The 15,827-nt window shown below is 38.1% G+C and overlaps 1 protein-coding gene across 2 annotated transcripts; it reads left to right on the top strand.

The window, feature by feature from the left end:
• The first annotated feature begins 289 nt into the window (after window positions 1-289).
• Window positions 290-15,782, top strand: LOC127952198 (transcription factor MafK). Of its 2 annotated transcripts, none has more exons than XM_052550616.1 (3): window positions 290-437; window positions 10,228-10,302; window positions 11,255-15,782. In XM_052550616.1, the coding sequence occupies exons 2-3, from the start codon at window positions 10,258-10,260 to the stop codon at window positions 11,681-11,683; spliced, it is 474 nt and encodes a 157-aa protein (XP_052406576.1). In that variant the 5' UTR covers window positions 290-437; window positions 10,228-10,257; the 3' UTR covers window positions 11,684-15,782. The 2 variants fall into 2 exon arrangements, with proteins under 2 accessions (XP_052406576.1, XP_052406568.1); XM_052550608.1 differs by having other exon boundaries at window positions 10,224-10,302.
• The last annotated feature ends 45 nt before the right edge of the window (window positions 15,783-15,827 follow it).

Below are 15,827 nucleotides of genomic sequence, written 5' to 3'. Positions count from 1 at the left end.
ACAGTCATGTCATACCACAGATATATTTAGGACTCTGACTAACAAATTCGACCTTTTGTCAATGTCTACCTCAATATCATTCCACCAATTGCTAAAATAACTTTTCGCTTTATGTACACATAATTTGAACCATAAATGCTCGATTTTAGCGATAAACACAACAAACCTCCCAAAGTATTCAGTTGCGTCTATTTCTGGCCTCCCCTGGTTTCCCGCCTGACTGACGTCAGCATAAAGTTATTTTCATGAATGGAGGGGGCGGTCACGAGGAGTCGCTGACGTCAGTGCTTGCGGAAGCACAGAGTGGAATGTTGATACATTGTTGTTGTTTTGTAGTTAATTTAGTTCAGGGAAACATTTCGCTTCGGTTGCAGGACGCGAGACAGGGCTCGACCTGTTGATTCCAGGACACTTCTCAGAGATTCCGCGTTCATAAGGTACAGTGTGCGAGCTTTTCTGGGAGATGTTTTGAAATTCCTCTCGAAATTGCTGATGTTCTCATGATGACGGATAAGAATTCAGCCTATCCGTAATATTTGTGTAGTCGATTGATGCGTAGCGTTATATATTGTTCTCTAAAATGATAAAGTTCCGAGAGGAATTGCATTTATTATAAAGATGAAACATAAGTATATATTTAATGGGTGAAATATTTGAGTATAAAAACAAAAATGTATCGGTCTGGAATGGACACGTGTTAAAGGTTGCAACTTGGAATTTAGCCTACAAATACTTTTTGGGATTTTTTTGCTCTTTTTTTTTTTTTTTAACTAAAACAAAAACTATCACTTGTATAAGCATACTACTTTCACTGGCACTTTATAATGTTGCGTACATTGGAAGTTTGTTTCACTTGTATCTTAAACGGAATGCTAAATCTATCGTATCGCATCTTTAACAAAGTAAACAACGGCGTCTTGTAACTTTTTGGCGATACGATTCCAACTTTTTTTTCTGTGTGAAACTGTTTACAGCGGGCATGTTTCAAAATAATTAATGTTACTACACTAGGAAATAACACGTGGTGGGGATTTTGGCATTCTGGGACAAAGGGCACGTTTTGAATTGTCGGAATGACTGTTATATCGATCCAGAATAATCACCCGTCACGCGGAAAGATTCGGTTTTCTCGCGCTCTTTAATCAACACGAGGGTTCAAGAATAGGGTGACGTTATGTCAGATTTTCGCGGACTGCGTGATGAGTATTACATTTAAGCGTAAAGATTGCACTGTGTCTTCTATAAAATGCCATTATGTTATGTTATCGTTGCGCAGTGCAAAAACAAGTGATAGTTTAAAATATTATCTATCATAATAAAGGAGCATGTGGCACCTTAAACATGTCTACTAAAACCTAGGACACTATTTAGGACGTGATAAAAAGCTAGTGATTTAATATACTCACAAGTTTGTGTAAAGAGCACATATGGAATGGAATGTATATGAGTTTGTGATGTGTAGGTGATTGGAAAAATCTATGAAGACATTAAAAATGATTGCGTCCACTCTATTCTGGCAGGTTAGCACTAGAGCAACGCCCTCACAGGAAAAATGAGTCATAACTGGATAATGTGATTCATTTCCACAATGGACGATAAAATAGCAGTTCTGAATCAAATTAATGTGGTTAAAGTAAAGTCCGATCATTGTAATTAGGTGAATGCATGTTCAATGGTCAGACAGAGCATATGTTGGTATGAAATGTCACAATAAGTACAATCAGGGTGGGAAGCAAACTTTTTTACCTATTAGTCACTGTGAATCATTGACTAAATAAAATTACTATATATTTGTTATTAAATAAATATGCAAAGACATTTTAAGTGGACCAAAAATATATTCACATTATCACACTAGTAAGGGTCTCTGTTATTAACTTTACATTCACACGTTTTTTTTTTATTTTATTTAAATATAATTCAACTTTAACCCCACAGTTGTTATGTTGCTTTAGCTTTGTGTAGAACTTTGTACAGCCACAAATATTTGGAATTCCCCGAGAGCTATGAATGTACATTGATAGAAGTGATTGTCAAGTACATGTATTAAAAGTGCTTTTCATAATTCACATTATTTCAAAACATCTTTACCGAGTTTCATCATGTTGATACCTAATTGTCAATTTTTAGGAGTTTAGAGCTACATGACAGTACATTTTATAAACAATCGAGCAGTTCCGATTAATTATATAGTTTTATATAATATAAGTATTATATAAGTTGTGGCACAATGATAGTGTGCTATACAGATTGTTATGATTAATTTATATTTTATATTTACCACACTATAAATTTATAGTGAACTGCAACTGAAGCAGCTCTTACAATACATTTAAAATTGTTATATGTAAGGCAAAACTTTCAGTTGTAAGGTAAGGAAATTCATGTGTGGTAAATGGAAAGCCCTCACACAGCATGCATGACGAACAGCAAGTCAGGCATGCACATTGAAAGCATGCCTTTCATCTGTTCCTCAAAATAAAATCGAATGTGTGCATCATTGTTTTTTATGTAACAGCATTCGGAGACGTTCTACACGTCGGCCGCCACAGCAACTGGTAGATTAGCAAAAATATCCACCCCTGTTTAAAACAGTATCCACATTTGGCTGGTGACTGGTGTTGATTTCACACCCTGGAGAATATAAAAAGGACACCATCCACTTGTGAGGGGCTGCTGTGTTCCAATCTTTAGCTTTGTTTTTCCAGAGTCAGCAGAAGATCAGTTGTTGAGGGCTGCTAGATCAGCACCAGCCATTGCCCAGGAAGAGTCCTGAGAGCAGAGCAAGGGGAAACTGCACTGAGTGCCTGTCATTACTTTGAAATAGCTGCTGGGGTCAGATTATGTTTGTGTTTCCATTGATTTAAGAGCATATTGCGGAAGATGGAACAGATAATAGAGCAATTATTGTGTTCTGTGGTGACTTTTGTCCCATCTTGATTGATATGGAAAATCATGGAGGAGGGCAACCATGTCATGTCTCCTTATTCATACAGTGTATGCAGGGCTTTGTGACCTCGTCTGAGAGGCAGTCTGACTCAGAGTAGCTGAGGTATCTGTGGCGATGGCCTCCCACAATCTTGCATTTAGAAACCCAGGGGAAGCGAACTGCACACACTGTACTGTCATGAGACACACACGTGGGATCACTAGAAGGAGGCCGGCACTCGTGTCTTGTCACTAAGCGATGCTCTGAGCAAACAGTTTACCATCAGTATTGTGTTAATCACATGATGTCAATTTTAGTTCATGATTATTGTTGTAGCATCAGGTATCTCACTTCTAAAGATAGTGTCGTCCAAAATCACTGGAGAAATAAATCCTGTGGTTTAGATGGTGCATTTGGAGAACAGGAACTCTTACAGTATCTGTTGTGGTTAGGACAGTGGGTTTTAAAAGTGAATGAGACGGCGGTACTTGGTGAGTTAATGACTCAAAATGAAACACAGGGAAACTCCAAACCCAATTCTCACATCAAGCGCAACCATTGCTTTCTCTCTGAGCACCACGTTTTAACCTATGCTTTGGCATTATCCCCAGTCATCATGAATTCAAGTTGAAATATTTAATATGCAGTTAAAGGGGGTCATATGATGCGATTTTGCTTTCTCTTTGGAGTGTCACAAGCTCATGGTGCATGAGGAAGATCTTTAAAGTGGCAAAGACTAAAGTCTCCAACCCATAGAGATTTTCTCTATAAAAGTTAAGTCAACCACGTCCTCCTAAAACTGCTCATTCAAACCATGTCTACGTCACTATGTTGGAAGATTTGCATAATGCCGGCCCATTTTATGTGCAGCGCATTTTATGAAGGATGAGGACTGTTTCCTGTGAGAGTAGCGTACAATGCCGGTGTCTGTTTCTATAAAGTGGGGCAATTTCAACTTTGCAAGGACAGTCTGGTGCTTCTGACTCAGTCTATAAGTACGTTTTCATATTTAAAGAATTTGCCACTGATGCTTCAAATGTGAGTTTTGAGCTGTGTAGGGTAGTGCTTGTTGTTTGTCATTTCTCCGATCACAAATGCAGACATGGTTTTATGTTTACGCGGCGCGAAATGCATTGTGTAAAAAGACAGTATAAGTCATTATAATCAGTAATTATGTCCCCACCGGATGCAACAAATACCTGGTTTATAATGGGTTTTATTGTTTTTGTCTCGCTGCACTGGGACATGGCATCACAGTATGTTAAGTGGTTTAACATTTCCGTCACACGCTTGAGAAATTCAGCCAATCACAAAACACTGGATAGGTGGCCAATCAGAGCACACCTCGCTTTTCAGAACGATGAGCTTTGTTAAAACAAAAAAAGCGGGGCATAGAGGAGAATCAATAATGCACATTATGTGTAAAATAATGTATTTTTTAACCTTAAACTTCATAAACACATTACACCAAATATACAAAATAATGTTCTTTTTAGCAACTTCATATGACCATTGCCAAAATTGGGAAGTATGTGATATGGGCCAGCATAACTTTATTGGCCTATAGGGTGTAGGGCTGGGCGATATATCTAACAATATGATCATGCGCAACTAATCAGTAAAGCTGCTTCCGTGATCACTGCTAAAATCGCCATCACCTGCTTATAATTGGAGTGGCATTTAATAGACAGAGCCGTAGATCGCTGACAAGCTACGCAATATCGCGTTCATTATCGAAGGCGATTCATCTGCGATAATGAACGCGGTAGCACTTTATTTTACAGTCCTGTTCTTCATGTACATACTATGTACTTATTATAGTAATTACAATAACTATGTAATAACTAGGTACTAACCCTGAACCCACCCCTAAACCTAATCCTTCCCCATGTAGTTACCTTGTGTTACCAGAACTTTCTTAGATAAATACACTTTAAGTACACTATAAGTACATGTTAGTACACGTACTGTAAATATTGCGTAGCTTGTCAGCGATCTACGGCTCTGTCTATTAAATGCCACTCCAATTATAAGCAGGTGATGGCGATTTTAGCGGTGATCACGGAAGCAGATTTACTGATTAGATGCGCATGATCATATCGTTAGATATATCGCCCAGCCCTAATAGGGTGTCTACGTAGACCACAAAGAAACACCCTGCTGTTTTCTTGTTGCCGTTTACCAGTTTCTGGATCAGACAGGAGTCACAGAACTGACCTCACCACACTGTGTTCAGGTCTGTGGAAGACCTGTGTGGTGCTTATTTCCAAAGAGCTTGAAAAAAATGATGTTTATATGTATATGATGTGTTGATGCCTCATAGCGTGATCCTTCAGTTTGTCCTGTTTGCTGTAGACCATTAGTTAAGCATAGGTCTTTGATGGCATGAGGGTGGATTTTACTTCTGATACGAATTAAGATGAGTTAAAACAAAGTTGTTCATGTCATGGTTTTCCATGTGCTTGCTGTTCTTCCCTTATTAACCACGTTGCACTGGCTTCCCTGCCGTACATACTGGGCGGGTTTGTATTTGGTTAGCACATACTTGACATTCCTTTGAATCCCTGCGTCCCCAGTTGGAAAGGAGCTTTGCTCTTGCTACCTCTCCTCCCAATTTGCAGAAAGTTCCGGTGGCCACGCTAACCGTTCCCAAGGTTCCACGTACTTTTCCTTCCACCCCTGTGAAACAACAGGATTTTCCAGGAAACGTCAGTTCGGGAGGGTGTGATTCTGTGCCGATCGTCCTCACTCTTACCAGTAAACAGCATGACTCACGGCTCTGCTATGCTCTCCATTTCCTTTACATAATATCATTGTGAATGCACCGCTGTGGAAAAGAGTAGGCTAAGACCAAAAGAGACGGAGCTCTCCATTTCCCTGCGAAAAACAGAGACTCAGAGCAAAGCCTTCTGCTACTCGCTCGCGCAGGAACATAGCAGCTGGCTGCAAAAGTGGAGTAGTCTAGCTGCTTAACTAGTGGAGCGAAAGAGGAAAAACAAACAGCAAAGACAAGCCAGGCCTCCATTTATCATGGGAACACAAGCACACATGGCTTTGAAGTGGTGTATAGCTTTGCCCAAGGCTTTGTCTCAATTCTCTACCTTTCATAAGTGGTCAAAACAAGAGAATCTCACATGTGTTAACATGGCAACGCTGGCGTCAAATTCCATAGGAGGGGAGGTCCTTTGCGGGCTGCTTCTGAGAAAGTTCAAAATCTCAAGACTCAAATATGCGGTTTCCCAGCCATATTGCTCAGGGAGCCTAGAAAGAACGTCATCCCTGTATCAGCCAAAGCATGCAATACTTTAGCAAACATTAGTAATAATCTGCCTCGTTTGGTTTATTGGGATCAGATGTCATGTAAGTAATTACTTGAAACGTAAGTTATGTGACGCCAAAGTAGTTTACTTCATGGTTTGTAGTTTGTGGAAAATGACTGTGATGTTTGGAAGTGCACCTTGACACATGCAATCATTTCCATTGTAACCTAGAGCTGCCAAATCATGGCATTAACACTAATGTGCAATAGAGGCTGACCCTTGAAGTGTGACAGAAAGGTTGTTGATTGGGCTTAATACCGTGACCAACATCCATGTGATGCCACTGACATGTCTGAACGGCTTCACCTCGTGATTACTGAATAGTTTCAGTTTTGCATGTGCCCACATATTACAGCAACACAAATCAGGCATGCTGTTGTGTAAGCACGGCAATATTATTTGATGAACCAGTATATGGTTCATGTGAAATAAAAGGCAACTCTACCACATTAATCAGCCTCTTTCAGAGAGGTCTGCAGTTTTGTTATTGTTGACTCAGAAAAGGATGTGGATGTTGGGGCTTCCAGTTCTGGTCCCTTATATCCATCTGATGATGAAATCGTAGCTTTACCACAACGATGCATAAACAAGCAACTCTTCTCGACCAAAATGCTGTGCTTGCAGTAATAAAGTAAACTTGCTGTAACAAGTATTTAAGAGTGAAATGTAGTCATAAGTGACATGAGGTTGCACAGTAGCACTATTTAATATTGTCAAAACTTTTGGTTTAGCAATGAGTGCTAAATTTTTAAATATTGTAAAATAATTATTTATACATTATACATCAAATATGTAACTAAGCACATTATTAAATGAAATCGTAATTAATAAAATTACATTTTAATGATTATTATATATATCAACATAGGATAAGCAAATTGGATAAGCAAATAGTTGGATGGATATTCGCTGTTGATGTACACAATCTCAATGACTGTAAACTAATCACATGCATTTATATGCCATTTCCATTTATTATTTAAGTCATGTTTTGGTAGCACACTGTAACAAGTGACACTAAATATAACATGGATTGAATGTGGTTATATTTAGATGATTGTAGTCATGTAATAAGGTCATTATTCATAGTATTATTAAGTATGCAGTTCTCTGAATGGAACGTGGGGCTCCTTCTTAATGTCAGTGTGTGTGGAATGTCCCTCCATTATCCACACCTTACACACTCTTTGGTGCTTCCTTCACAGAGCCTTGTGCTGTAACATGAATGCATGTTTTTTTTCCCTGCCCTTAGAATCCATAAGAAGACTAGTGTTCATATTGACTATCAAATGTTCAGCATCAAAGGCAGCTATAATTTATGTTCAGGAAACTATGAAACCCCGGCTCTGGCCTTGGGACATTTGGGCTTTTCCTCTCTGTGAGGGCTGAGCAGTAAAGAGAGGCCCCCTGTCAGTTCACCCCAGTTCACAGCACAGATGGAAAGGGGGACCATGTGCTGAAGGAATTCCAAGGAAGTGTGTGTGTGTGTCTGTGTGAGTGTGAGAAAGACCTGAAAGGCTGAAGGCCCCATGAATAGAGGAGGGAAGCATTTTTTATTTTTATTTCATGGTCCTCATTGGAAAGAAAGGCAGGATCTCCCCAGTCACAGCCATTTTAAAATCAGCCATGCTGAGCCAAGTTGCTGGAAAACGCTTCATGTCAGAGCCTGACTTGCATTGTTTGTTTGTTTGTTGCACAGTTTTAGATGATTTTGCATGGCGCAGTGCAGATTTGATATTCAAATAATTGTGATTAAATTCATTATTTCAAAGGGTGCCATTGCAATTTCACTTTTTCAAACATAAAGCAATATTGCATTTTTCCTGGTACCAGTCTGATTATAGCCAAATAAGTTGAGAGGCCCTTAATGTAGCCCTCACATCAAGGGCCAGATGGTATGAATCAAGCTTTAAGTGATTTGTTCCCCCCATGGTGATATTTGGTTTCAGTTGCTCAGTTCATACCTAATCTATACTCTTTTCCCCATCATAACTGAAACATTTAAACCAGCAACTGATGCACGTCTGGTGTGGCTTACTACCAAATCAAAAGAATGACTCCGAATTTACGGAATTTACAAAGCTATCACTTAAAATGGTTGAGGAATAAAGAGGGTTGAAGGCCAGATGCCTGGACAAGAGAAATCGACTGCGGAAGTTAGAACATGGGGTATCTGTGCTTCAAATTAATGCATTCTGAATGGAATGTATGTTTGATCCTGGAATAAGAGTAATAGCCCAAAGGAATAATCATACTTGTGAAACAGTTGCAGTTAAAAGAGTAGCTTTAAAGTATGATTCCACAAGTACTTCACTTAATAAGTTGCTTATAATATTTCCACTCAAAATTGTGTCACTGGCAACTGGAGTTTTGTGTCAGCACTCTGTGCTAAATATAACATGCACAGTTAAATAAGGACATGAAACGAGCCAGGAAAGCCTAGTGTAACAGGATCCAGTCTTTCAGCCACAGTTCTAAACCTGATAAAGAACATTGTCTAAAGGCACAAATAGAACTGTGACTGTATAAGGGAAACTATTCCCATGTGACTGACAGCCTCCTGGAATGTTCCATTTAGGCCTACTGAACAGCAAAGGACAGACTCATTTAAAACGTAACTAAAACTTGACATTACCTTCAAAAAGGTTTCCATCTGTTCTACCACTTTTTACATTTAAAATAATTCATAATAATTTGATGGATAGATGGATACATATTTACAGACAAATCACTAAATAGAAAGATAGACCGAAGGCAGAAAGAGATGACATTAAGACAGATCACAATCTATGTATCTGTCCGTCTGTCTGTCTGTCTATATATTTGCATGACAATGCCTAAGCTGTTTTTTATTTTTATTTTACATTTTACTACAATGTATTTATTTATTTAACATCATCCCTACTTGTTATTTTGGTTAATTCACGCCCTTCATTGTTTCAACAGTTCTCTAATTCTGTAGTGGGTCTACTTGAGTTTTTGCTAGTTTTGAGAGTGGTCCTCCTGTGTGGCGAGCTTATGAATGAGTCTTGTTTACCATTGTTCTGATCACGTGACATACACTCCCACATCCATTTGCAGCGTGTCTCCATGGCAGCAATCTTGAACAGAGTTCACGCGTTCTGACGCTCCTGAAATGGAACCCGCAGAGCGCGTGTCTCACGCGGTGTGTATTTTTGGTTATATTTGGTGGTGGCGGGTCTCTCGAGGCTGTGAGCTCGAACGCAAAGAGTGGCCTTTTTAAAAAATAACGCAGTGACTAAAATAGCCTGGCATGAACGGCTAAGCAGAGAGATCAGACAAAGCCTCTTGCCGAGAGCTGACCTGCTTCTATTATTGCACTCTTGTAACGGTCTAGTGAGCTCCACCGTGAGAACGCGAGATCAGCAAGTAAACAGGGTATCCCTTGTCTCACTGCTATTGTACAGAGTTGTGCTGACTTCTGCTGGTCGCTCTACGTAACTTCATTTAACTCAGCAGTTTTATTGCAATGTACATGACATGAGTCTCTGAGAATGACACGTGCAACACACACACACACACACACACAAGGACAGACTCATTTAAAACGTAACTAAACTTGACATTACATTCAAAAAGGTTTCCATCTGTTCTAACACCTTTTTATATTTAAAAGAATACATAATTTTAGTTTCATGGATGGATGGATACATATATACAGACAAATTGTTAAATAAAACGATAGACCGAAACACAGACAGAAAGAGATGACATTCAGACAGAAAACTGTCTGTCTATCTATCTATCTGTCTGTCTGTCTAAACTTCTTTTAACTCGGCAGTTTTATTGCAATGTACATGACACGAGTCTCTGAGAATGACACGTGCAACCACACACACACACACACACACACACACACACACACACACACACACAAAGTTCCTTAATGGTTTAATTTTATTATTATTACCTTTATTTAGTATATGCTAATTCATTTCTGTTATTTTCTTTAGACAGATTTTTGAGGAGTTCTGACTAGCTGCTTGTATGCAGGGCATGACGACTCATTTTAAAGCGGGCAAAGCTTTAAAGGTAAGAACATTTGTATGTTATTCATAGATTTGATATGATTTATATCTATTATTTAAAGCCAGGGTCCCCAAACCTGGGCCTCGGAGGGCTGCATCCTGCAGAGTTTAGATCTAACCCTAATAAAACACACCTGAACTAGCTAATTAAGGTCTTACTGAGCATACTAGAAACTTCCAGGCAGGTGTGTTGAGGCAGGTTGGTGCTGAACTCCTGATCTGAACTATAATTTCTGGAATGTTTATTATCAAAAAAACTTAAGTTGTGAGAAAAGTTTCTTTTCCACGTTATATGGATGGCCCTATATATTTCACACATTTAGCACCATATTATTTCAGAAGTCAGTTAATCTGAATTATTTCTAGTCTTCTAGTATATTTAATTATACATCTAATATTACTAGTATATACATTTTGTTTTTAAAATTTTTATGCATATTGTTAATTGTAAGGCTGCATTTATTTTTTGTAAAACAATACTGTAAAAACTGTATTATTGTGAAATACTTTCATGGTAAAGACAATATAATTTTTAATAATATATTTTAATATATTTTAAATGGTAATTTATTTTATGAGATCAAAGCTGAATTTTCAGCATCATTACTCGAGTCTTCAGTGTCACGTGATCCTTCAGAAATCATTTTAGAATGCTGATTTGCTGCACGAGAAACATTTCAGTTAAAACAGTTGTTGTGTAAACTTTCTTGATTATGATTTGGCCCTAAAGAACATAATTTATTTGAAATAGAAATCTTCTGTTACATTGTAGTGACCTTTACTGTCACTTTTGATCAGATTAATGGTTCCTTCATGTGTAAAAGTATTAATAAGTATTAAAGACTTTTGAACTGCAGTATATTTACTATCTAGTTAAAACCTTCCTTTTGTTTCTCTGTTGAATTGCAAGGTGAAAAATGATGGTAAATTTGCTGAAACTCTGTTGTGTGGTTCAGGTCAAGAAGGAGGTGGGTGAGAATGCCCCGGCGCTCAGTGATGACGAGCTGGTGGCCATGTCGGTGCGGGAGCTCAACCAGCACCTGCGCGGGTTGACAAAGGAAGACATGGTCCGGCTGAAGCAGAGGCGGCGCACGCTAAAGAACCGCGGTTACGCTGCCAGCTGCCGCATCAAGCGTGTCACACAGAAAGAGGAGCTTGAACGGCAAAAAACAGAGCTGCAACAAGAAGTGGACAAACTGGCTCGTGAAAACGCCAGCATGCGATTGGAGCTGGACGCACTTCGTGCTAAGTACGAGGCCCTGCAGTGCTTTGCCCGGACTGTCACCCGTGGGCCACCTGGTAAGGTGGCCACCACCAGCGTCATCACTATTGTCAAGTCTGCCAATCACAGCCCCAGCTCTGCCCCTTTTTCAGCACATTCGTAGTCCTGATCCTGCCTAGCTCCTTTCTGATCCAGTCCAGCTCTGAATCTAGACAGGCTCACGGGCCGCCGCTCGACCCACACTGAGAGGAAGCTCAGTGGTCAGACTGAGAGGAGGGTGGCGGCCTTAATCTGCGTGACTACAACAGGCTGCATCCATTTTTTCACTTCTCTCTCTTTTACACACTCAAAAAACACCTATACATACAAAAACACATCTATATTGTCTGTGCACTGTGCTATAACCTCCGGCACCGGCAGGGCACACTGACCACTCTTTCAACCTCACCACAGGCTGAGATTTAGCAGAGATGAGCACTTGTTAATGTGTGAGATAGTACTTGACTTAACCTGCCATGGCAGCACTGGTTCGACAGCTATGATGGCCATGACAAATTATTACCGTATTTTTCAGACTATAAGTCACACCTGAGTGTAAGTTGCATTGGTCCAAAAATACGTCATGATGAGGAAAAAAAACATAAATAAGTCGCACTGGACTATAAGTCGCGACTTATAGTCCGAAAAATACGGTATACATATTTATAGTTTAAACATGCACTACCGTTCAAGTTTGGGGGCAGACTAGTTTTTTTTTTTTTTTTTAAGAAAATAAGAAATTAATACTTTTATTCATCAAGGACTAAATAGATCATAGTAACAGTAAAGACAATATACATCAATAGAATCCTGAAAATCTTGGTTTCCTCTAAAATATGAATCAGCAACTGTTTTCAACATTGATAATCAGAAATGTTTGTTGAGCGGTAAATCTGCATATTGGCAAGGATCGTGGGACACTAAAAACTGATTTAATGATGCTGAAAATTCAGCTTTGCATCCCAGGAATAATAAAGCATGTTAAATAAAAAAATATATATATTTACAATTGTAATAATATTCCACAGTATTAATGTTTTTACTGTATTTTTGATCAAAACATCTTGCCTTGGTGAGCAAAAGCATACTACTTTTTTTTTTTTTTTTTTACCCAGCCCAATCTTTTGAAAAGGAGATCAGAAATAGTTTGTGATGTCATCTTGCGTCATGAAATACGTTGGCATAAGCTCATAATACATTAGTATAAAATGATACCTGTCATTGTGAAAGACCAGCGATTCTGATCCTGGTAAAGTATAAGGTGTGACCAACACAGTCCAAAGCTGAGAACGTTGAGAATGATGTTAACAACATCAAGAGCAAATCCTTATCCTGAAGCGTTACATTACTGTTAAACAGCAAATTATCCAATGGGAAAAGAGATGATTCTCTCTTAGTCAGCAGTTTAAACATAGGAATCTCAAATGGGAAAACGGCACTTATTTTAACTGTTGAATTACAGTATAATACTATGAAGCACTTGCAAAGCAGACTGACGTATGTGAATATTCACGACTGAAATTACATTGTAAACTGAGTTTCTAGAAAAGGGCACTTCATGGAGTTTTGTTTTATGAGAGGTTAGTTAGTACGATGTTAATTATCCTCAAAGTGTAATGTGTTGATGATAACATCCAAGCGGCACATCTATCAAAGATATTCCGTTTTTCCTGACCTAATTCTACACGACACCATAAAATGGTAGATAATCCATATTGGATATATAATGATGACAGGAGCTGTCTTGGCCAAAAAACAAATGCAGTTCAGTTATAACCTGTATATTACGGAACTGAGTTAACAGCCTTAAGCTTAAAAATAACGTCAAAATTAAGCTCACAATTTCTTACAGACAATTCCGTCCACTCCGAAAGCATTCCTTCTGCAAAGTCACAAAAGGTGCCACTGCCGGTGTTGGTAACCCTGATTAAAAATGTATATAAAATGCAAATATTTGATATTTCGACACATGCTCTTGGGTAAGGAGAATCCTGGTGTCCTGAAACCAGCTCAAAAGTTAATCTCTAAAACATTAACACAACATTTATATTTGGTAAAACTGATCTGTCATAAAAATCAAGATGGCTGAAATCAGGATTGTCTCTTACCTAAGTGGCTATGACTGTTCGTGTGAGCCCTCCCACGCCTGCAGGAAGCATTAGAGGGGTATTGTGCTGTTTGCCCCACATCTCTGGGGTCCTGTTGAGCTCTTAGCATTTTCATGTCTCCACAAGTGTTTATGTCTCTTTATCCCCAAACATAATCCAATCTAATGTTTCCCATTGTTTCTATAGTTTATATGTAACATCTTCAGATTGGTGTGATTCTTTTACTCATTTTTAATCACAGTGGTTAATTAAACTGATTTTAGTTCAGATGTCCAATAGAAGAAAGATGTTTTAGCCTTAAACTCCCACTCTTAATTTCTCTATGTCAGCTCATACAACCTAACACACTATTAGTTTTATTGCGAATGGTAGTGTTCAGATGCTATTGTGGATATTTATATTAAGAGTGCAGATTTTAAGAACATGTAATCTCAGTATTCATCATGTATTTGCCATTGTTTTTGGTCCTATAGCTAGCATTTCAAAGCATGTCAGAACCTCTGTTTGTGAAAGTGTCTTGTGCAGTACTTTTAAATGTGACCACAGCTCTGGTTGCCAGATCCTCTTCTCTGGTCTTATGGGTTTTTAAATAGTTGTCTCTACTTTCCTTTTAGGCAACAAAAGCCTTGGAGTGAAAAAAAAAAAAAAAATCCCAGGAATTGTCCATTTGTCATGGTGTGGCCAAGACCTAATACATTACATGATATTAGAATTTATCAGCATTTACTTCCCTTGATAGAAAGTGTTACGTGTCACTTCTTTATGAAATTAGAGTGTATGGTGACAGATTGTACTTTATTATTTTTTTTTTAAAGAGAGCGAGAGAGAAATTGACAAACCATCTCTTTCTGTGCTTTACACTGACATCTGGTGGTGATTTGTATTTCTCAATTTTTCTAAATGCTGTGATCGGATGCTGATGACACCAAGAGCTATAATTTCTTGGACTATTGAGGCATTGCTGTTTTGCTTTGCGTTCATTTCAGCTGCCACCAAAGCCATAACCCATCGGTGTGCTTTCTTTAAAGTTCACTTCATTTCTGTTCTTTTATTATTTTTATTGTGAGTTAAACAAGCTACAAACCCTCTAGTAACTAGATCGTAATGCCCTAATTTAGACTAATAAGAACACAACATGCCGTCACAGAGCTATTTTGTCATTTTACAGGGAGGCCAGTGGTTTTGGCCAGTTAGTTTAGTTATTTGTGTTATCAGTACTGACCGAGGCATTACAGGTCATCTTGTGACTGAGGCCTGTAGACATTTCCCTATTTTACAACAGTTTTGTGCAGTAAACGTTCCTCCCGACACGGTTAGATGGTGAAGATGGTCTTTAAACTAAGTGGGTACTTTTTCACTCTTTTTATTTTTATTCTATGTATGCTGTATGTGGCCTTTTGGGCTGAATGGGATAAATTATTCTATATTTTACATATGAATATATCTATTTTTCAAAGTATATATTATGTGCTCAGTCAATTCTTAAAAGCTATTTACCATGTACGCACATAGGAATTTTAACCAATGCTCTTTAAAACACACTTGCCTATAAAAATCTTAGAGAAACTCCATGACGTATAAAGTATGCTGCTCCAAATTATTACTTTATATTTGTCAATGCTAATATGAAACTGTAAGGTATTGGGGGAAGTAATCATGTTATTTGTGGTTAAAATAGTGCCTTTAACTTGTCATCATTTAAGTACTGTATGAAAGGGTGTGGTTGTTTTGTAAAATCTTATTTCCGTGTACAACCACGTTGAACAGATTTGCCTGTTTGATATGTCTCCTTGGCTTTATTGTTGTGCTATATATAAAAGCAGTTGTAAATACGGACACCAAGAAAGGAAGCAAAAGCTAAGCTTTGATTAATCATATACATGATTCTCATCATTAATCTGCTTGTATCACATTGATCTTTGATATTTATTTTATTCTTTTATTTTCAACATCTAAATTATTTTATTTACATTCTTTTCGTTTCAATGAACTACCATCATGTACAAATGAAATATATTTTTTTTCATTCTGGCTAAATTTGAGGTGGTAAATTATTCCTGTACAAAGTCTGCAGTGTTTGTTTTGTACTTTTAAATAAAGCTTTTTCTCATGTAATCTTGTTTGATTCACAAGTTTTGTTTAGAAGAAGAAAAAAAAAAC

The sequence above is a fragment of the Carassius gibelio genome, chromosome A3 (assembly GCF_023724105.1).
Source record: "Carassius gibelio isolate Cgi1373 ecotype wild population from Czech Republic chromosome A3, carGib1.2-hapl.c, whole genome shotgun sequence".
In the NCBI taxonomy this organism is placed as follows: domain Eukaryota; kingdom Metazoa; phylum Chordata; class Actinopteri; order Cypriniformes; family Cyprinidae; genus Carassius; species Carassius gibelio.
The sequence above is the reverse complement of the archived record's forward strand: the minus strand, read 5'-3'. Positions and strand labels throughout refer to the sequence as shown.